Genomic DNA, 22,110 nt, shown 5'->3' with positions numbered 1-22,110 from the left:
AACAAGACCGGAGGCTGCTATAATCAGCCGCCTAATTATTTGTTTGTTTCTAATATAATGTACCTGTAATGTTTATGCCACACATGTACTCTAGTAGTAGTAACTTATTAAAATATTATGAGATCTATCAACTTGAGCCAATGTACTACATTTCACACAAAAAGAAAAATAATTAAAATGAGTCAGACAGGTTTGTTATTAAAAATGGCACATTTATTGCTACATTACTGTTATATACACAACAGTCCTCAATATCTACTATATATAAAAAATAGGAAAGTGGAGGCACTTTGAGGACATAGCCTACATAGATGTCCTCAAATATGAGTGAAGACAGAAATATGTAGCAGATCATGTGTTGTGGTGGCCAGAAGTGGTTTGTTCACAAACAATATCAAGTACATGGTTTGACACTTATGTTCCATGTAAGAAAAAAAAAGCAAGTCTTCAGTAGCGAGTCTCCATTTCACAACAAGACCATGTTTTTCTAAGTAAAGAGTAAAAAGAAAATAATGCTTGGGGCTAGTCCATGGGGCGAAGGTGACAAAATGACAGAAGAGGTAAACCAAATACTGTTACATATCCGTATCAGCTTTAAATGATGACTCTGATAGACAATCCATGTAACTGTACATACATATTAATGCACATGCCAGTTAAAGACAAAATTATATTTAACAGAATCAGTACATGAAAGTAAAAAAGATTAAGTACAGTTTTCAGTGTCAAAGTTGTAAACCAGGTTATTAGTTAGCTTACATCTAATGACAGAGACTGTAGCAGTAAGCATCAACAAGTGTAATTCTTCATTTACATGTTCTGAGACATTCTGAAGTTAACCGAAGTATACATGTGTTTTTTTAACATCTGTATCATAAAAACATTACAACCTATAAATTCTTAAATGCAACATCATCAACCATGTAGCAGGGAAGTATCCAGGCACTGGTGAGTAACCATTATCAAAACTTCCCAAGTCAAGAAAATAACTAAGGCCACCCTTTTGTATTCATTTATGCTTCATAATTATGATTATGTTGCAGATTGTACAGACTGCCCCTATAGCCCCTTGTTCAAATGAATCAATCAATGGCATGTAGGAGTGGAAAAAGAGTGTGTTGGAAGAATATTTCAGTAAAAACTGTATTAATTGCCAAAACAATCCTTTACAACTGGCCTGATAGGTTGGTGCTGAAACAGGCAGAAAATAAACTATCACAATATGATGTTACAGCCAGATCATCTCCAAGCATGTGTCACAAAACACACCTCATCTTCATGAAAACTAAACCTAGAGTGGACTTAAACACAATGTAAACAAAAACACATACAACTATCTTACAAAGTAAAAAATAAAATAGAAAGAATAAAAACAATAAAAGAACAATTCTACAAAAGGAAGATCCTTACAACAGGCAACTTTGCAATTGTTCTAAAGGGAAAACATAAACGAAATACATAGCAACAACCAAGTCAGTCAATGTTGTAGGTAGCGGTAACACTTATGATCCCTTTCAATACTCATAGGAAAATGTTATTTACCACTATACAAATTTCTTACACTAAGAAAATTATCCATGCTGTAACAGTGTCTCTTTAATGTGGGCAGAGGGATTCTGCATAAGAGTCAGAGGGCTTGTACTGACCATGTGGCTGGGAATGACAGCAATGACATCTGCCATATCCCACGATGGCCTAACAGAGGGAAGGTTAGGGCATTCATGTTACAAATTCACTGAGGATCATGCCTTTGCAAGGAGTCTTTGCTCATGTTCATGTCAGCGACTGATCAGTCCTTCCCATCCACTCGCATGGCAGTCACAATAACGTGTACAGCACTTCAAGAGATAAGACCCAGAGATCCACAAAGAAATATACAATTCCCTCAAACCGCCAGTCAGTGACTGTGGGCTTTTTTTTTTTTTTATAAATCAAGAAATAAAATAAAAAAATAAATTCTGACAAAATTACCAGCATACCAAGAATCAGTCAGCAGGTGGATATGTCAAACACACTTCAGTCATTTTAATTAGAAAATAACAATAATGGCTATTTTGACCTAAACCAAGTAATATTAAACTCTTACTTGTGAAGACCTTCTTTTTATATGGGAATGCCAATAACTATCAAAAGATACAAATGCCAACTTTGCTCAAATGAGCAATTGTTCCAAGGATTTTATTTGATCCAAGCAAGTTTTGCTCCCCAACACATAAGTGACTTTATCAAAATGTCTTACAAAAACATGACCATAACAATGTCCTCATGACAGAGTTCCACTGTTTCCAACCAGTGTCCTTGGTTCAAAGTATCGTCATGTAAATATTAATGAATCTTTTTCAGTATGCGTCTGCTTGTTACTTAGGAATGTGGCCACCTGCTTTGTCGGTAATGAGGTTTGTGAATGTGTGCTTCCAAAACTTGATGATCACACACTGAGATGCATGACAAGGATGGATTAAGGCCACGTCTTATAAGGGCTGTACAATCAAAAAGAACTGAAAGAGAGAGAACAAAAGATATTACAACAGGAAAATTTGAAGAAGCAACAAAAAACAAGGTTTTCTTACATAATTTGCAGAATTCCTGAGGACTTACCTGAGAATTACATATGGCTCACAAGGTTGTGTCCATCCCCTAGAGCAGGGTGACCCCCGCCTAGCTGTATCTGGGGTTCCACACCCGACACTTTCTCCTCCTCTCTCCTTTTGAGGCAGGCAGCCTTTGGATTCAAATTACGTTCTTTGGGGGAAAAACATGCAAAAGAGTTGGCTGTAATTTGAAACATACGAAGGTTTTTGAATACACAATAGGCCAGAAATAGACAAAAGGAAAAGCAAGACAGGAAAATGAAAGGATGAGTTTTGCACATGTTTGGCAGAACAGCAGGGATATACTTCCTCCCAATATTCTCCCTTTCTCCTTTTTGGTCAGATTTCAAAATTATACTGGCTGAGAGCAAAGAGAATAAGAAGAATATAGCACCGCAGGTGAGAGCATATTAAGGTGGACCGGTTAAGGTTGGTTGTCTAGGTGGATCAGACCTTTCTGTATTGGCTGACCTACCTCGCACCTGCTTCTCCAGGCCTAGGATGACCTGAACAGCTTGTTGCAGGATGACAAGTTTGGTCTGGGCCTTGTCGCTCTGCAGGTGGACCTGACACATCCTGCCCAGCTCTCTGAAGGCTTCATTAATGTCACGAACACGCACCCGCTCCCTAGCATTGTTAGCTAGGCGACGCTCGCGCTCCCTCTGCTCCTTCTCCTCAGCGGTCAAGTTCTCATCAGTCACAGAGACATCACTGCAGCTGGGAGGACAGGGGGGAGGTTGGAGGGGCTGATTAACAAACCCAAAATCACAACCCTCACTAAACCTATGAGAAATCCACAGCATAATACTGCATTAAAACAAGTCTGGTACTTGTTCTATCACTGGAACAGCTTTTCCAAATGTCCAAGCATTACATTAACTTAAACCTCTTAGTTTTAGAGGAGACCAGTGAAACTGCCGAAAAAGATTCCAGTGGAGCGAGACTTGCGTGAAAAACAACGGAGGAGTAGAAAACAAAAACTAAATCTATAAAAATTATTTCAACTAAAGAAAAGAAGTCTATTCAATTCAACTGTCCGCCAGAAAGTCTACATTATCCGGCAAACCAACCAACTTAGATTTAGAGATTTAATTTTAGAATCATTGGGGTCCAGGATGGAAGTTGAGGGTATATAGTGACTGTCCAGCATAATAAAGAATGATGCGGTAGAAAGAAAGGGAGAGAGAGGAAGCAACACCCTCTGCCAAGTGTAGCACAGATAGAGCCACAGAGAAAAAGCATAGAGAATCAACTGGGGGCATCATGTTAAATACATCAGCAGTAGGAGATGTATTTATCTGAATATGAGGAAAAGGTAGTCACTGTTGCCGATCTGTAAAAAGACAATCGAAGAGAATGGAAAGTGGAATGGAAAAACAGAAAATGAAAAGTTTGATGCTCGAAAGGCCGGGACATGCAGCAGACACTGCAACAAAGCTGAAGACAAGTTAATACACAACAGACTGCCCTGTTTTCACTATAATACAGAATACCTGAATTCATCTTGTAATAAAAGCAGTGAGGTAACGGTGGGAAAAAAATTCATGAATACACTGAGATGTTAATCCAGTCAAGGCATGAGACAATGGAAACAGACAGAGCTGTAAGACAGGGCCCGACAGTTTGTATGTGTTACAAGTGAACAAAAATGTTAGAAGATGAACTGAGAATGTGCAAGAGTATCAAACAGTCACTCAGCTTCACTTTACCCCATGTCCTCACTTTCTCATCACTTGTAGATTGTACTTCATAGAGCCAATTTAATTTAGTTGTACTGAGGAGGAACCAATTGTCTACCACAAAAAAATTAACAGCCACAAATTTTTACAAAAGATTTAAAACAAGTAACAGGACATGTCAGAGCTCGGAAAGTGAAGCCATTAGGGAGCGTTTTGTAAATAGGCAATTCCCCTCCTCTTCCTTCCTCCCTGGACACCCACTGACCTCGGACTTGCTGCTCCAGGTTGAGTATAACGTTAACGGCCTGTTGCAGTACGATCAATTTGGTCTGTGGCTTCTCATAGCTCAGATGGAGCTGACACATGCGGCCCAGCTCCTTAAAAGCCTCGTTGATATCCCGCACGCGCAGCCGCTCGCGGGTGTTGTTTGCCAACCTCCGCACTTTCTCCCGCTCAGCCTTAATCTCCACTGGCAGATCTTCTTCATCTTCCTCATCATCCAAACTAGTGAAGAGCCATAGGCAGATGAGGAATGAAAGAAACAACAGTTTGCAAACAGTTGACTGAATATTACCTCTGATTTTTGCTGTGTAACAAGGTTTCAAACTGCAGCAAAGACAGCAATATTACAGTTTGATCCTTTCTTTTCTGGTGTTTGTAGCTGAACTATTGCTGGATTATATGCCATGAAATCCTTCACGCTGCCACATGAACATTAAATAATGTTTTATGCACCTTGTCCGCAGGCGAGATTTTAAGTCTTTTTTGTCATCTTCTGACTTGGTGGAAAGGGAACAATTCTCATCGTCTTCCTTCTCTGGTTTGATTTCAGCAACATTGGAACGGCTTAGGCTACCAGACAGGCCTGCACAGAGTTGAGGAGCCAAAGACATTGAATATATTACACACACACACACACACAAACACGCAAACACACCCAAACACACACACCTTACAGCATAGTATTCAGCAAAACTAAACAGTAGGTCAACTGAGGAAAAACTGAAGGTCTCACCAGTAAAAGCATCAGGCTGTGAGCCTCCCTGGACAGATGTGGGGACATGGTGACCATGCAAAAGAGGACCACTAGAGGGCAGGCCAACAGAGTCCTCATGGTGACTGGAGACCTTACAGATAATGGTAAGACACTTTCTTAGTAAACTAGCTGATATATGAAACACTGTAATGGAATCTACTATATAAAAAGTATTGTGAAAAAACTTTGATATATGTATGTATATATATATATAAAATCTAATTCGTAATGTAGGACTTGACCTATCTGTTTTCATTGCATAAAGCTGCAATGATCAAATTAATGAACACCTTGGTTTTCTATGTTACACTTCTCACCAAATTGGGCTGTGACCCTGAAACTGTCAGTGCAGATAAGATGTCACATCTCGGGCCTCCCTTTAATAGCTCTATTGTTGTTAGGGAATCAAGGTAGAGATTTTAGAACTACACACTGGAAAGTAAACTTTGTGCCGTTTCTTTGTTCTTCACTTCTTGCAAGAAGAGAAATAAAGAAAACAAAGATAACTTTGATTGGCTTTTCATCAGTTTCCCAACAGCCTCTACAAACACTAACAAAACAGTGATACATCTGATTCTGATTTACTCAAATAATGTAAAGTAATTTCTTAGCAAATTTTCTGTACTACCATTCACCAATCTTACCAGTCCAGACATACGACCGACGAGTCCAAGTGCTGCATTGTTAAAACCTGGAGGTAACCCCAAACCAGATGAGAGCAGACTGTGCATTTCAGCCAGTCCTGCTCCTCCTGGTCCACTGGCATGACGCTGAAGAACATTGATGGCCTCATCTAGACGATCCTCCAGTTTGCTCGGCTACAGAGAACAAAAAAAGAAAAATGATGGACAATGAGAAATCAGTCATCTATTAGCATTGATAGAAGAGACAACGACTTACCAAGGACTGAACTCCACCATCAAAACTGGGTGAAGGAGTGGCTTGGCCAGAGGACCGGGTCCATTGAGATGTAGCGCCTAGAAATAAATAAATATTAAAGGTTTAGAAACTATTTTCAAAATTGTGTAAACTGATCCAATATTATTAAGTTCAACAATTCTATTACACCTTTACTCATCGATACATCTGGTATTTAATGCAGCATGAGTTATTATTAGTTTTCACGACATTATAAACATGAAGTTGTTACTATAAAATTGACACTATGACAAGCATATTAAAAAAAAAAAAACAAAAACACTACACATAAAATTAGAACTTGAGCTTTATACATTAACTGAATTTGTATTTTCCCTTTTTATATTAATTGTTTGGATCATAGCACTCTTTGTTCCCTCAAACCTTGCACCAGTATTTGATGTAAGATAAGATAAATAGGGAAGTGACGCCACCTCTTTTATTTTACAGTATTTTCTGTTCCTCTCTCATTTGTTATTTTTGGGTGGAGTGTGTGTCTTTGTTAAATCCAATAAATTTTAGACTTCGGATGGGGTATCGGTGCTTTTTTTTCAAAACCTTGATAGCTAAAAACGTATTAATTAAAGAACTTTTGTACATATACAAACATAATGAGAGTTTAAATCTTGCTAAGACCACAAGCATGATACATTGTACTGTTGTTTTCTGTAACATTGTTACAATTGCCTAATCAGAATGAAAACAATACTTTTTTTAAAGATTTTAATCGCCTCTGTGCATAACAGGAAAGACCCTGTCTTGAGCAAACAAAACAACCACAGCCAGCTGACCTTGAGGCACAGGAAGAACTGACTGCAGCTACTCACTCACCTGACACAGCCTGAGGAGAGCCAGAGGGAGTAGATGGTGATGGAGAGAAAGTGTTGCTGTGTGGGTCTGAAGGGTAGATCTGAACAGAAAGGTATATATTTTTTATTTCTGTACACACTTTACCATGTCACCATTATTGTGAAATAGAACAAGACACAAACGTTTTGAATTAAAACAGTGCATTAGTACTTACAGATGCCAAAGCTTTTCCAATTTCATCTCCAGAACTCCCAGGTACTGCTCCACGATTGGCTTGATGAAGGAGGGGACACAAAACATTTCAGTCAGCATCAATGCCTAATAACCTAATGTATGAATGTGACGCTACTGCATAAACCACTAAAAACAAATGTGACAAAAAAACAAAACTTATTTTAGAGTTTACCTATAATCGTCTCAGTGCCAGCAATAGGTGGTGTGTGGCTGTGGACTCCGAAGCTGCTGGAGTGAAAACCTGCAGGATGAGCCCCATTGACTTCACTTCCATGTAGGGGGTAGTTTTGCGGTGAGAGAGGCAGTGGGTGCCGTTTCTTGGAAAGACAGACACTCGTTTAAAGGCACAGTCAGACAGAAGACTTCAGTGATGCACTGGTCAACACATGTCAGGACCCTATTCTCTTTGTAGGCAAATAAAAATAAAAAGTGTCAAGGCAGAGCTCACCAGTCTGTCTTGGGGGTTGATGGCTGTGAAGGGACCATGTTGGCTCAGATGGGGGGAGTTACCCAGTATAGGAGAATAACCAGGCTGAGCCATCGACCCAGCAGAGCCCCATGGATCAGAGGGCTGGTGGAGGCCTTCTGTTATGGGGCATCCAGAAGATGAAGGGGGAGCAAGAAGGACGAGGCATAACCAGCCACAGGGGATGAAAAGACAATTAAGGCCACGTATGAGACATGTCACATTACTGTGATGACTTCATTCAGCCATGATGCAGCATTCAGCACTCAGGCAGGGATACGACTACAGCATGTTCAATAGGTAGATCTGCACTCTTATAAGAATACTCATTTTAATTATTGTCTGCAAAGCAAAATTGATTATGAACTTTGCAGGTGTTTGATACACAACCACACAACCATTGAAAAAATAAAACTTTAAACTAACCTTGCATGTAGAAAGGTGGTGGGTAGATGTTTCCTGCCTTTGAGGCTGGGTAGCCAGCATTGTCCCTTTTAAAATCCTCCCCTGAGGCAGATACATAAACCTGGAGTAAACACAAAGAAAACAGATTTAAAACACTACTTCAGCTCTAATGAATATCTAACTTGTTGCATTATTGACATACAGTATCCATATATTTCAGCTTGGATGGATGAACTAATTTTCTTCAAAATTAGTATGTGAACCTGGGTAACATCAAAGTTAAAAACATAAAATAGGACATATGCACTGAATACTGGTTTCTCAAGGATTGTGCTCATTATCATTCATTACTTGAATGTGTTTTTACTGCCTGGTTTTGCACTTAAATCATCTGACAGACTTTTACAACGTAGCATTTCTGCAGAATTAGAGAATGAAGCATTATGTACTGAATGCAGAATGGCAGTGAATGTACTGGGCTCTGTCAACCATTTCAGTAAGTCTTTAAGAACTGATCTGTTAGAATGCTTACTGACATTAGTTTACTTACACACAAGTCACTCTGCCCAACACACACATTTGAGCATATAATGGAAGCTACAGTTCAATGTTGTGGACTTTTTAGTATAAAGGCACCAATGTTTTGAACAATTATATCCTTCTCAATCGAGTCTACGGTCAGTGAAACAAAGTATCAAACTGTGCCTCCAAAAACTCAAATCCAAATCGACTGAAGTTGAGTTCTGTAATTTGATTAAACAAAAAGAAAAAGGGAAAAGAGGGGAGAGGAGAAGAGGGAACGGCGAGATGCACTCCTAATTACTGAACCATCTGCCAAATTCTGGACGGCAGCCAACTCCACTGGCAGCTGGGATAGAGGCATGGGGGAGGGAGAGAGAAAAGGGGAGGGCTGTTGTTCATGGTGATGGAGGGGGGAGGGGGGGTGGAGGGGGTAGAAAGAAGTGAAGTTGGGGGGGGGTGAAAGGAAGAAACAGAGAAGAGGAGGAAATGGGGTGCCCAGAGAGAGAGTGTGGGAGGAAAAAAATGAGGTGGAGTGAGAACCACCAAACCCCAGAATGAATTCTCTCCAGTGATCTAACGAGTTTACTTGGCAGAGGGGAAGAAATGTGGCCGTAAAATACAGGGCCTACAAATACAACACACTATAAATACACGCTGCAAATGAGTGACTGGTTGAATGTGTGGCTTCTTTCTCCTGTTTTCCTTTATACACTGCTGGTGCAGATTTGCAGCTGTAAGTGCTGTATGCCTTGTATTACAGTTGTCCTGCTGCTCAACAAGAAAAGGAGAGGCATAAAACTGTGTGCGTGTGGAAAGTGGCAAAATGTGTTAAGCACACAGAATCACTATGAGGAGTGTTATGCAGTACATGGCTACAGCACTTCTGAATGCTACCACTCACCGAGGAGGGCAGGCCAGGAGGCACCTTCCGGATCTTTTTTGGCTGTGGTTCTGAGGGAAGAGGGGAATTCACACAATCATTCATGCCCACACAAGAGAAGCGGCGATGCACACAAGCCTAAATACCAATTAGAACAAAGAAAAGTTTCTGAAATCAAATCAGTAACAGTAGCATTGCCATTTTTACCATTCGGGTCCTGTGAAGGCCGCCTGCGAGGGTTGCTGCCTTCAAGTGAGGAATAAAACTGTGTATTGGACTTCAGGCCAGTTGGAGAGAGGGCATCGGGACTAGGCAGAGGTATCTCATTGGGCATGAAGTTGGGCTAAAGACAAGGTTAAGAAAAGGAACAGTTTTAGAATGGATAATAACATGTAGGAAATTTCATGAATGAAAATGAAAAGATGAAGAGTGCGTGCTCTTCTGACTGATTTACCTGCGTTGCAAACGATGAGTACGATCCTCGCTCAACCTTTCCTGTTAATAGATAAGAAAATAAAACCAGGTCATAATCATTAAAAACGCCCTTTATGTCAATAATAAATCACAATCTGGCTATTCCCCTTTCTAAGTTTGGGTATCTACCATCTGCTGTGTGAATGTTTGTGATATGGAGTGTTTATGGCTGTGGTCAGCAAAACAACAACAAATTGGCCCCATTATAAATGGTTCAGGGGCAATTGTGCCGAACCTCTGCCCCCTCCCCTGACAGTTAAACAGAGGAGGCTATAGGGCGCTGTAGTCTCAAGAGACAGCCTTGTTTGTGCATGGGTGCCCTTTACACCTCCCCAACCAGTTCTGCACTGAACAAACCCCTCCTCCACATCCTCCCTTCATGCTTCGTCCTCAAACCATAAATATGGTGTGTCCTAAAGTAGTACATTACTGTCTAATGTGTGAATGGGTACTCTTGCCAACAAACAGTTCATTGTTTTAGCCCAGTCACACAGGCCATTTATACAAATGTGTGTACAAGTCTTATTATATTGGAATCACAGGGCTTAAAGTTCCCCTGATTCTCTAAGGCTTCACCCAGAAGAAGACATGAAAGTTTCAGAATCTGTTCTTAAACAGCACAATTTAATTTAAACCTTCTTACCAACAATCCCTGATCCAAATATGGGAGCCACACCATCTTGCTCGCTGTACAGGCCTTCTTCTACATAACCCTGACAGGGGAGAAAAGAGAACAACAACTATGTAAGTTACTGAATTGATGAATATTAACCAGTCTGACAACACCCTAGGACACAAGATTACTGTATTGCTATTTTCTAATAAATCTTTCCATAAATCACACAAACCTATTCTCATAGTACATTAACGATAAAAATGTCCAGATCCATACTTAAAAAACTACATTTTACAAAATAAAATGGGCTAAGTGTATGACAAACATAAAGCATGTCACTTTAATGCAGTGGTTCGCACACTCGGTCTTCAAGAACCACTGTTCTGCTTATTTTCCACCTATGTCAATCCAACACATTCCTGATGACCTGGATCAGGTGTGTTCAGTCTCTCAGAAGCTGGACGATACAAGTTCAGATACGTGTGGAGTAGGGGCAGATGAAGAGAAGTAATGCTTTTCAGGTGATTCGGATAATCAGCAGTAGTTTGGACAAGGATAGTTACAAAACATTTGATGTTTTAATCATTTGCAGTGTTTCTTCTGTTCTTTCAATTATATCATGGGCCAATGGCAGCACTGCTCAAATATAAATATGAATACATATATTGATTGTAAATGAATGCAATATTTGGACAAGACAAGAAACTAGGCTGACCAATCATTAGCATGTGAGCAGTGATATAAGGTAGCGGAATGTCGCTGCTTCTGACGTACATCCTTTCTTAAAACAGTGTAAATATAGTTTTACTTTTCTATCTATCAGGTTTATCGGGTGTTTATCTAGACCAGTTGTGAAATACAGGTACGAATCTGCTAAGCAGCATGACATGTAGTTTAAATATGGTTGCAGGTGAAGGTAAATCATACCCTTCCCTGGTTGAACGATGGGCTGTTCTGCTCTCCTGGGCCCCAGGGACTGGATCCACTCCTCTCATCTATACCTGAAAGACAAAGAACTGGGTTAGGTCTATAACCACTAAAAGGTAGGCACACTCCCAACAGGGATTTATGCTTTGGAAAACTACATCCAACTTCAGAGTATGATGACCTGTTTTGATTCAGGTTCTGCAGGCTGCTTAAAGTAACCTCCATTAAAGATCTTCACTTCACAGCTCACACTGAGACAGAATAGTGACAGTGCTGTCACATAGTGTGGATGGGAGCTGTAGGAAGTTTGAATAATTAACACTCAGTATGAGCCTTCCAGAATCATCCTCAACATTCTTCATTCTCCCACTCTGCTCCTTTACATTTTCCATGGCAACAGTCATTCATCACCCATCTATTCTCTCACATTTGGCCTACACCTTTGCCACAGCACAAAGTCAAGATCTCTTTTTTACACACACCATTCTTTTCTAGAGATCTCAATTTTGCAGAAAGGTGAAATGAATGATTTAAAAAATTGGCGAAGCAGAAATTGTTGCCCATCCCCTTTTTCTCGATCTCCTCTCATATTGCAATACAGCATCTCTGGGGGAAAGCTGAAGCTTAATTGCGTACCGATTTGCATAATTGTGCATATTAATGAAGCCCCGCTCTATGAATATTCATATTTTTGTTTTGTTGTCTAATTAAAAAGCGGAGAGGGGTGAGGAGATGGAGGGGGGAAGAGGCGGGTTAGAATCATGACAGGATCAGCAGCAGAACAGAGTGATGGGTCCACAGCGCTGAGAGCTGCTAGATTGCCGTGACAACTGTGATCTATGCACACACAACACCGACAGAATGAGCGATGAAGGAGACAGTGTCTTGTCCCCGCTCTATGGCTGACTGTGACGCAGCTTGGCAATCAAAAATGATAAAGAAAATACATTTGTTTTCGCTTTGAGTCATCGGTTTCGTAAATCCAAACAAAAAAGTTTCATGTTTGCAGCAACATTACACCTTTATGACCCAGAAATAATATATATACTGTGCATTAAAAAGAGTCTGATTTAAGTAGACCCTCTATATATTGGCACAACTAAGAAGCCAATTTTCACTGGCAAGACACCTTCATTTTCATGATTAATGATACAGAGAAATGAAAAAGTAAATCAGTTACACAAATTACTACAGAAAAATGCTTTAGAAGACTAAAACTATGAGAAATCATTGAATAATAAAGTACTCATGCAGACAACCAGGTCTGGAAAGAGAAACATGAACAAAAGGGTGAGTAACATCCGACAAATTCTCTGGTGAACCCCAATGCACTTCTCCCAGCATGCAACTCCCCTTTAAGCTTGGCTAGTCTATAATTACACAGGAAGAAATGTTGGGAACAGACAGTCAGCTTGAGTCATCGGCTTCATGAGCAAATCTCCAGCACATACACTGACCAAACATGCAGACATGTCTTCGTTTTTACAAGAACACTGCCTCAGGCACCTAGAACTAAGTGCCGCCTTCATGCTCCTTTTAGTCCTCATACCTTCTTCCTTCCCTTGACAAAGTGAGTCACACAGACACAAAGCATGATGTCAAATCAATCCCAAGAGAGGGAAAACTGTTAATGAAACACTGAACAATGTACAATAACACAGACCTGGCTGCTTCAACCTATGAGTCACCAGAGACTTCTCACCACTTTACAACACTGTGTGCCTAACAGAGTCCAATGAATCTCAATGTCTCTGCACTGACATTAGGAAATTCTATACATTTTCACAACATTGCGTGCCATGACATTTTCATTCAAACAGCAAACCCGCTTTAAAATGCTTTAGTTTACGAGTCCTATCTGTCTTTTTTTAAATGGAACATTTCATGCAAATTTGAAAGTTATCCCCCTTCTGCATTTCAGCCCATACCAAAGTTTAAAAATATATTTTAGGATTCTCAGTTTCCAGAGACCAAAAAATGAAAGTGCACTAAAAATGAGTTTAACCGGCTAGTGAAAGGAACTACACAGGCATATTAAGGCAAGAGCAAAGATGTTATCATCGCTGAAAGCACAGCCAAACTTCCTAAACCTCTACTACCACAAACCTTCACCATTCTGGGGGAAATAAAATATCTGACTGACTCTATATGGAAACGGACGACAGCTGCTCTTCAGAAAGGGGAGGAGCACAGCTTAACCAAGTTAGCCTAAGAAACATAATTTGGATGAAAAGGTTTAAGCAACAACTAAAAACATCTCCATCTATCACCTCAACCTACTGGGCGTGTTGTAGGATATAATCTAGTGAGCAGAGGGTTTAGTATAGGTTCTGAACTGAGTACCTAACCCAGCAACATCCACTTCTGAACAAGCCTGATCCAGTCAATCAGCAGTAGGTATAGAACTCTAGAAAACGGGGTTAGCCATCCCTGCTTGAAGATAACGCTATTACTTTCCATTCACCAAGAAAATTTTACACAACACATTACCTCACACTTAATAGTTTATTACACCCAACAGAAACTTTTCATTCAACTTCTATATCATAGAGGTGATACCCATAGGATACTGGTTGGGTGGAGTTTAATTTAAAGGATGAAGACAATGCCATCAGCAGCTGTTGGATTGCTAACATCAATGTGTTTCTTTTGTTAGCACACACCTCACCCTGACAAAAGCATATGTAAGTGGCCCTCATGAGAATAGAGGAAAATAGAGCCCCCATACTCCACCCTGCTGCTGCTTGCTTGCTTTACCTTTTATCTTTGGTTCAATATCCTGTTTCATATCTATCGCCAGCCAAACGACTGACTGTACTTCTACAGATACAAGGGTAAAGGAGAGAGGTTTGTGAAGTTGATCGACTACTACAGGAATAAAGATTAATAGCCAACATTTCTGAAACTTTCTAACTTTTGTATATTAGGTCGTTGGAAAATGTCCTAGAAACCTGCAATATAAAGCAAACCCACAGAGCTTACAAGAGTGTTCCTTGGTAAAAATGAGTTATGTGAATAGAAAAAATAGGGTGTGAGATTACAGGACAAGTGAGCACACACATACATTAATTGGAGATTAATTGAGCTCTTCCCATCAGCCCCTGTTTTTAGTGATTGTTCTTAAATAACTGAATGGCAAGAGATGAGAAGGTGAGGGAAGAGACATCTTCAAGGCGAGTATGAGGAAGCGTAGTAGAGCCTAAGCCTGATCTACATAACATAACATAACATGGGTTTGACTGAGCTAGTTTCGATTAACATGTAAAATGCAAATGCATGAGAAGTAGTTCAAAAGAATTTCCTTTTCTATTACTATTTAAAACACACCTTGTGAGCGAAGGTGATGTACAGACCGGAAGAAGCCTATAACTGGCCTGATTTACAGTCACAAGATGTACCATGGAACAACCAACACGGCCATTATTGAAAGAAAAAAAAGAGAACAAAAATAATAATATTTTACTGTCAGATTAAATTCTGCAAATTGGATGGATGATGTAGTCAGTCTAAAAGAAGTAACACAAAGAGACAGAGAAAGAAAGAATACCTAAAAGAAATGGAAGAACAAATGGCCAAATGTGAAAAAACAAAAAAGGAGGGAGAGTAAATATCTTACCTGTTCCTCCAAACTGACTGCTGGAGAGAGTAGTTGGCCGGTTCTTGCCATTCGAAACTGGAGGTTCAAACATCTAAAATGAGAGGAATGAAACTGTAAACAAACCAGTGCAGGCCAGGGCATTTCTGAGTCCTATGCTCTTTTTATTATTCAAAACTTAACAGGGAGTCACAGGGACCTTAGAGCAATCTACAGCAACAGGCTTGTGACACGTGCTAGAAACCTTGAGCTTCTGACCCATTCGTACATGCCCAGGTGGGTTTACAGTTCACCTTACTGGACAACAAGACTTATTATAACACTTAACTCATCTCCAAGCAATCTGTTTAGAACACAAACTCGACAAAATCAATCTTCAGAAAGATCTTACCGCGCTAAAATCCAGCAAGTCGCTGAGCTCCTTGTCTGTTTCCACTGCAGCCATTCTCTGCTGCTGTTCACTTGGCCTTTTCAGTCTCAGCAAGCAACTACAAGCAGAGGTAAGAAGAAAATGAAATGATATTTTGGCCATTTGTAAAATGTTAACTAGCCTGGCTAACAAAAATGTATATCAAAAGAGCTAAATATTCCCATATCGCTTCACTGAAGTACTTGTAAAGGAAGTTTCCTTTCAAGATGAGGTCTTGTGTTCACCTGTGCATTCAAAGCTACTGTTGGTTATGACATATTATTCACCAGTAACTGCTCAGATATACGGACACAACAGTCCGATCAGGTAGCTTTGCAACAAAATCTGCATGTGGTATTCTACGTAATCAGACTAAGGTTTACACAAGGCCTAGTTAACATGTTGTCTTTAGTGGAGTGTCATAACCAATACAAATAAAGGCCAACGTTGCGAAACCAATACCAAAAACAAACTACAATCCACCTACGCTCTGTCAGCCTTGGTAGAATCTGCCAACAATGACACAAATATGTGTGAATTACAAATGTCTAAACGATAAACTAAAACTCCCATTCTGGTTGCACATCCTTGCCTGAGACTATAAGATTACTGATCAGGTTATCAGTTTCCTGGTAGGCCACATCTAACCTATGTGACCACTGCTCAGCCACAGGCTACACAACACGTCTTAGTCAGCTTAGTCATGGCTTCTTGTACCTCAAAAACCAATCTACATTAACAAACCTTTTGAAAAACATGCAGATTAGTAATAGAGGATGGTGGACTGTACAATAAAACCAGTCTATGGCAATAGGTATGTAAAGTCAAACTTAAAAATGTAAATCACTATTGTAAAAACAAACACTGGCCCCAGAGACCTGTCACCATTGCTTGTTATAGGTCTCCTGAATTCATGTATAATCAATGACACAAAAAATGTAAATGGTCCGAACTTGTGCTTTACACTTCTTCTCATTCACCCATTCACTCTCACACTCTGATGCCAAACAAAAAACATAACCGCAAAGATTCTATCAACTACTTTCGACAGTGAGTCAACAAGAGATTACCTTTAGGAATTACCATTTACTTAACACACTGGATTGTGTTATTTGGTGCGATGGAGCCCATTGCTTTTTCACTGAAGAAACAAAAGGCCCAGAATAACAATACAACAAAACACACTAAAGCTTATAAACACTAAAACAATTAGGTGGCTGATGCAGGTCTTTAGAGTGATGACCATTAAAGGAGGTTACAAGAAGGACATTTAAGAGATCTCACTGAGATGACATCACTGCACCCACTTTAAAATACAGTATCACTTTTGGGGCATGACTAAAAACGTCTTAACCCCAAAATACAGTAGAAACTGAAAACAATAGTTCAGCTATGTAACAAATTCCTGGCAGCTACAGAATTATCACCCACTGGTCTACAAAGTGAAACCTACTTACTTCTACTAGTATTGTTTAAAAAACTAAAAAAAAACACCTAATAATTCAACTTGTCTGGACTAAACATTAGATCAAGTCTAAGAGCAAAGCCATCTAAGTAACACAATGATATAAAAACGAGCGACCAATGTGCCAATACACAAGAAATCATCTAAAGATTGTGATACTACACGGCCTAGTCATTTCTGTCCCCCAGTGAGCTGAGGTCAAAATGGGGCATAAGAGTTAGCCCCTCCTAACAAATGGAAGTTGCACACGCTGGTGTCGAGCACCCCCACCTTCGGCCTGTGCTTCTGGGGAGAGGTTTAAACGCAGAAATGGCTGTAGAACATCCATCTCGTGCCCGGCATCAAGCATCTGTAATCAACCGTGCGCATCACGTCTCATCGGGTGGTTAAAAGCCTGCGGGACGTTTAAAAGGACCGAAGACCTGTTGCCTGCCCTCACGTCGAGCAGGAGAATGAGACGCTGATGAACAAAAGACTCGGGCCACCAAAGTTGGAAACGAGACGTCAAAACACGACAGAACACGAACAAGCGACCGTATTTGTTCGGGGAATTTGTCAGAAATTATTTTTTATCCTAGAGGAGAAAGGAGAAAACGAGGCTTTGGCTGCGTTCTTGGTGCAGCCGTGGTTTGTTGCTGGTAGAAGCGGAGGGGGGTTAAAATAATAACCCCCCAAACTTATACTTCAGATTTAGATTTTGTAATAATGTCTTAATTTGATTACGTGTGCCATTTACAGCGTTCTAGGCGTGTTTGGTGAAAACTACACAAGCACGATAACAAGAAAACAGAAAAGAGCCATTTTAGCCTGTTATCAAAGAAAGCGTCTGCCCATGTTAACGGCTAACGTTCACGCGTTTGTCCGTAGACAAGCTACACGCTGGTACCAGCGTAATCCTCCGGCTGGCAAATGGCTAATGTGCCGTAGCGTTTGAAGCCCGCTGAAGTGAACAGACAAGTGTTTTCCAGCGCATTACGAACACCCAATAATACCACAACGAGCTCGCTCGGGTCGAAGGGACGGGGACGCGAGACCCCGCTCTTCCCGGCGCAGACACTCCAACTTGAACGAGGCGCTTAAAACTTGATTATTACTCCGGTACCAACGTGACAGGCAACTTAAGTTTGACATGCATAAACTTGATATTAATGTGTATTTATTTACACGGTTACCTGGATTATTGGTGAGGCATCCAACAGAGAGAAATGAACGTCTGGAGTGGAGAAAAAAACAAAGTTAGGGAGAGGATCCTTCCCCCCGTGGTCCGGACTGTGGGCTTGATGAAGATGTGGAGAGACAATATGAACCACTCCTCCAACGAGTCGTCACGGTGTCGTCCTCTTCACGAAACTGAAAACGCGTCTCTAACACGAACCATAACTCTAGTGTAACTCCGTTTCCTCGGCGTTAGAGAAATTATAAGCATTTCATTTTCCAAGTAGACATTTTAACAGCCTCCACATTGTCGGGTTCCAAAGGAATATCACTCCGCAGCACAACCCACGGGGAGGACATGGACGTTGAAACATCAGCGGTGTCCAATTTCAACTAAAGCAGAATAAACACACGAAGCAGCTTTCGACAGTCTTCGCATCGACGCGCCCACTATGGCAAATACACCAAATTGTCACTGGTTTCTACTTGTGGTTGGAAGACAAAATGATTGGAGAACCCGATTCGCGAGGATCTATGTCGCACGGCGGATGAAGACAGCAGCCCAATAGACGGCGCTGTAGAAGATGGAATGATAATATCAGAGAAAGGACCAATTACACGCGGCGAAATTTTGATTGACAAGTAGGGCGCCCAAAGAGGTTTCAGCATCGACCTTTAGGGCCGCGTCGTTTTGCCTGTGGGTTCGCTTGCGTTTTAAGTTTGTTCTCGAACAGTGACTTAGATGCAGAAATGTCCATATGTGTATGATGTGTGAGATGATGCCTCATGATGGGAGAACTGCAATTGTAAAACACAGTGAAACTAATACTATGCTAATGTTTTAGCACCATAAACTTAAGAATCCAGCTAAGATACCACAATGAATCGTGACCTTCCGACAAAAACCTAATTTAAATTTAACTACCCAGATAAAAAAGCGTCTCTTCTGAACTAGGTAGATACATATTAATTTACTGTCCAGTGTTTGTTACATCCTATGATTGTTATTATTTTTTATATCATAAAGGTATATTTTCTTGACATTATTGATTTTTGAGCACTTTGAATGTCTTGTATTTTCTGCTTGTTAAATGTGTTAAAAGCTTTTACATATTAACAAATCAATGTTTGCAAGATAGATTTTGTCTTGTGTTATATCTGTAGAATGAAAATAATAAGCATATGGTGTTTGTGATTTGCAGTTATTGCATATCACCATGTTTTTGCAATAGTCTTTTTATCTAATACTTGTTTTTATTATGTTGGAGAGAAAATAGATTTTTTAATGTATTTTAATTTCAATTATCATTAATATTTTTTATCTTTTAGAGATTGTGTATGGAGAAAAACATCTGTAATATAGTCTGACATGTTGACTGCAGAGGAAAAAAACACCACAGTGGAGCAACTTCCTTTACTTAAACTTGAATCAAAGGACTGATTTTACAACAAGACCCAGCATCTAGTTTACAAAAATGGCCCTGGTTCTGTTTTTCATGAGTTGTACTTTTCGTGGTTATGTAAGCAAGGCTGCAGTTAATGTCAGCGTTTGTTTTGAGACTTTTTGGAGAAAACCTCAACTGGTTTGAGGGGAAACAACCTAAATAACATCTGTGCCGGCCTTTACGAGAAAACTCAGCCATCCACTTTGCGGTTCACAAACATGTGCACACACATGCTCAGCAGTCATTGCACGCGTTCAGCCCACACCTGTATGCCATTAACACTGGGACTGAAGACTGGTTATTATGTTATCCCTTTGGATGTAAATAAATGTGAAAACACTGCCACAGAATACTCAGCTACATAAACACAATACATGCTTTGTATGGCATCTTAAAAAGAAGTGTACATTTAAATGTGCAGCAATGTAGGGGTACAACTCAGCTCGACTCAAAAAGGAAATGAAGCTTTCAGTCAGTGTGAACACATCAGCCTCATTGTGACAAAAGTGAGATTCACTTGTGCCGCTCCTGTAGTACACCTGGGACAAGGCGACGCATGTATATGTCATGGAAGTGATGATATCGCTGCTCCACACAAAACATCAAACGTTGTTTTCTTGGTTGCCTTTTAAAAAGTAGGACAAACTGCATGGAGGCAAAATACCATCAACGCTTCATGGTAAGGTGAAGACACACAAAAAGCTATATTTAGAGTGGAACACCATTTTCTTAACCCCAAAGTGTGCACCCTCCTCTCCACCCACGCTTTCCTGGGCTCTCTTTTTCTTTTCAACTCAAGAACCATAGCTTTGTAAATGGGTTACCCCCATGCAGCCACCCACGCATCAGGTACAGTATAAAAACCTGGGGCATCCTGTTATGACTTCTGGTTTCCTGTTTCCTGTGAAAAATACAGCCCCCCCCCTCTGCACATTCTCACATACACAAATGTATTCCACCAAACAGAGCAGAGCTTGGGGGGTTTCGGCAGCTCTCAGTTATTTTGATTGCTCATACTACATAATAAATTCTAGTGAATCATGAAAGATGATGTATCACATAAACAAACTGTCACTGATTCAGGTAAGATAGTAGTGTGCATTTAGTGAACTTTTGGCCATGTATCACATTCATTTATATTGTGCCCAGTGTTTAAATTCAAAGCTGCAGCACTGTGGGGAAGTCATGATGCCATAAGGTGACTTGAGCAGCTGTTTGGCCCCATTCTTCACACCATTAAATCTGTTTGTATTTCATGTATACATCTTTTCACTTCACCTGCCAGGGAGGAAGACGTGCACGTATCAAGGGACCAGTGGAACGGCAATAACAGCAGTGTGTGCTCATGTGTGTGAACTGAAGGCCCCCGTTTGCCAAAAATATCTAAATAACACTGTTCGTGACACACAACATGCTGCCACTGCTCACCCCCCGCCAGGATACCTGAGCATCTCTCCCAACAGGGGTCAGTCACATCGCTCTTAATGAGCAGAAATGGAGCTACCTTCCTGCGGTGGTTCTAGCCTGCCGTGCTGAATGCTCAGTGACTGTGTGCATGGTTAATTGTCTTGGCTCAAACTCATATCCTCATATCCTCCCTCAGACTCTCCTATGTTGATTTTATTGGTGCTATGGCACCATATAAGTTGTGTTGTGCTTATAGTAAATTCTAAAGGTCATTATAATTAAAGGCTGGCTAATTTATTGTTTGACTCTCTACTCTATTTTATTTTTGTATTTTTTAATGTTTTAACAAGAAAAAGAGAAAAACACATTTTCATTTTTAGCTTGTCATCCCCTCCCCCTTTCTTGCAGATTGGAATTCATTAGCAATCAAAGAGCCACTGACAAACGCCCAATTTTAATTACCCTCTCATTTGCATATTTGCATATTAATGACTGCAGACTTTGCTGTTTTTCTGCTGCTGCTGCAGTCCCCCTCCCATCAACATTGCTCAGAATAATCTGAGCGTTGCCTCACAGCGCAACTATGTCTTTCTCACAACTAGTGCTGTCAGACTGGAGTTAATAGACATCACTGGGAGACATTTCATTATTACTACGGACATTGGCTGAACAAATAAAACCATTTTTTGTCTTTCAAAAAGAGGAGCAAGGCTTCTAGCACTGCTTTAGTTCACTGTGCCTAATGTGGTTTTATTATTGAACATGGCACATTACTCAGGAAGGCTATGTTTTAAAATGTTAGGGGTGCTAGAAATGACATGAGCCCACAACCTAATAAGATGCCCCCTTCTGGTTACTGAGAGAAAAAGTCAAGGCTAATTATTTTGTAAGAAAAATCTGGGCAATACAGAATAATTTTTAAGTGAATATATCTCCAATTTTTTACATATGTCACAAATAATTTATTATTGCTTTAGTGGAAAGCGCTGAGTGCAATTGGCTCAAAGGATAAAAGCTGCTTCTGGCTAATGGCATCCAGATAAACTGAGGACACTGCAACACAGAGCAGAGAGGAC

The 22,110-nt window shown here is 40.3% G+C and overlaps 1 protein-coding gene and 1 long non-coding RNA gene across 4 annotated transcripts; one reads left to right on the top strand and one right to left on the bottom strand.

Annotated features, from left to right (window-relative positions):
- Positions 1-191: 191 nt before the first annotated feature.
- On the bottom strand, positions 192-18,713 carry tcf3a (transcription factor 3a). 3 transcript variants are annotated; one of them, XM_029133113.3, is made up of 20 exons: positions 18,200-18,712; positions 15,545-15,641; positions 15,175-15,247; positions 11,559-11,632; positions 10,659-10,728; positions 9,996-10,036; positions 9,749-9,884; positions 9,563-9,612; positions 8,161-8,260; positions 7,717-7,853; positions 7,441-7,585; positions 7,249-7,307; positions 7,056-7,134; positions 6,207-6,283; positions 5,951-6,124; positions 5,286-5,397; positions 5,006-5,135; positions 3,067-3,308; positions 2,599-2,742; positions 192-2,498 (listed from the first exon to the last, which is right to left on the bottom strand). In XM_029133113.3, exons 2-19 carry the CDS (start codon positions 15,596-15,598, stop codon positions 2,606-2,608), a joined length of 1,890 nt encoding a protein of 629 aa, XP_028988946.1. In that variant the 5' UTR covers positions 15,599-15,641; positions 18,200-18,712; the 3' UTR covers positions 192-2,498; positions 2,599-2,605. The 3 variants fall into 3 exon arrangements, with proteins under 3 accessions (XP_028988946.1, XP_028988947.1, XP_028988949.1); XM_029133114.3 differs by lacking the exon at positions 3,067-3,308 and adding an exon at positions 4,536-4,774 and having other exon boundaries at positions 18,200-18,708; XM_029133116.3 differs by lacking the exon at positions 15,545-15,641 and having other exon boundaries at positions 18,200-18,713.
- Positions 5,279-22,102, top strand: LOC129603318 (uncharacterized). Its single transcript, XR_008693088.1, has 4 exons — positions 5,279-5,410; positions 6,971-7,146; positions 11,542-11,674; positions 20,913-22,102. It is a non-coding gene; the product is annotated as an uncharacterized LOC129603318 (long non-coding RNA).
- The last annotated feature ends 8 nt before the right edge of the window (positions 22,103-22,110 follow it).

The sequence above is a fragment of the Betta splendens genome, chromosome 17 (assembly GCF_900634795.4).
Source record: "Betta splendens chromosome 17, fBetSpl5.4, whole genome shotgun sequence".
Lineage (NCBI taxonomy): Eukaryota > Metazoa > Chordata > Actinopteri > Anabantiformes > Osphronemidae > Betta > Betta splendens.
This window is presented reverse-complemented; position numbering and strand designations above follow the sequence as displayed.

Coding starts and splice junctions, on each gene's coding strand:
- tcf3a (XM_029133113.3), bottom strand. CDS start 15,598: ATGGCTGCAGTGGAAACAGACAAGGAGCTCAGCGACTTGCTGGATTTT. Junction 9,613..9,748: donor GCCTTCACAGGACCCGAATG/GTAAAAATGGCA, acceptor CTCTTCCCTCAG/AACCACAGCCAAAAAAGATC. Junction 6,284..7,055: donor CTCTCCTCAGGCTGTGTCAG/GTGAGTGAGTAG, acceptor ATTTATTTCTAG/GCGCTACATCTCAATGGACC.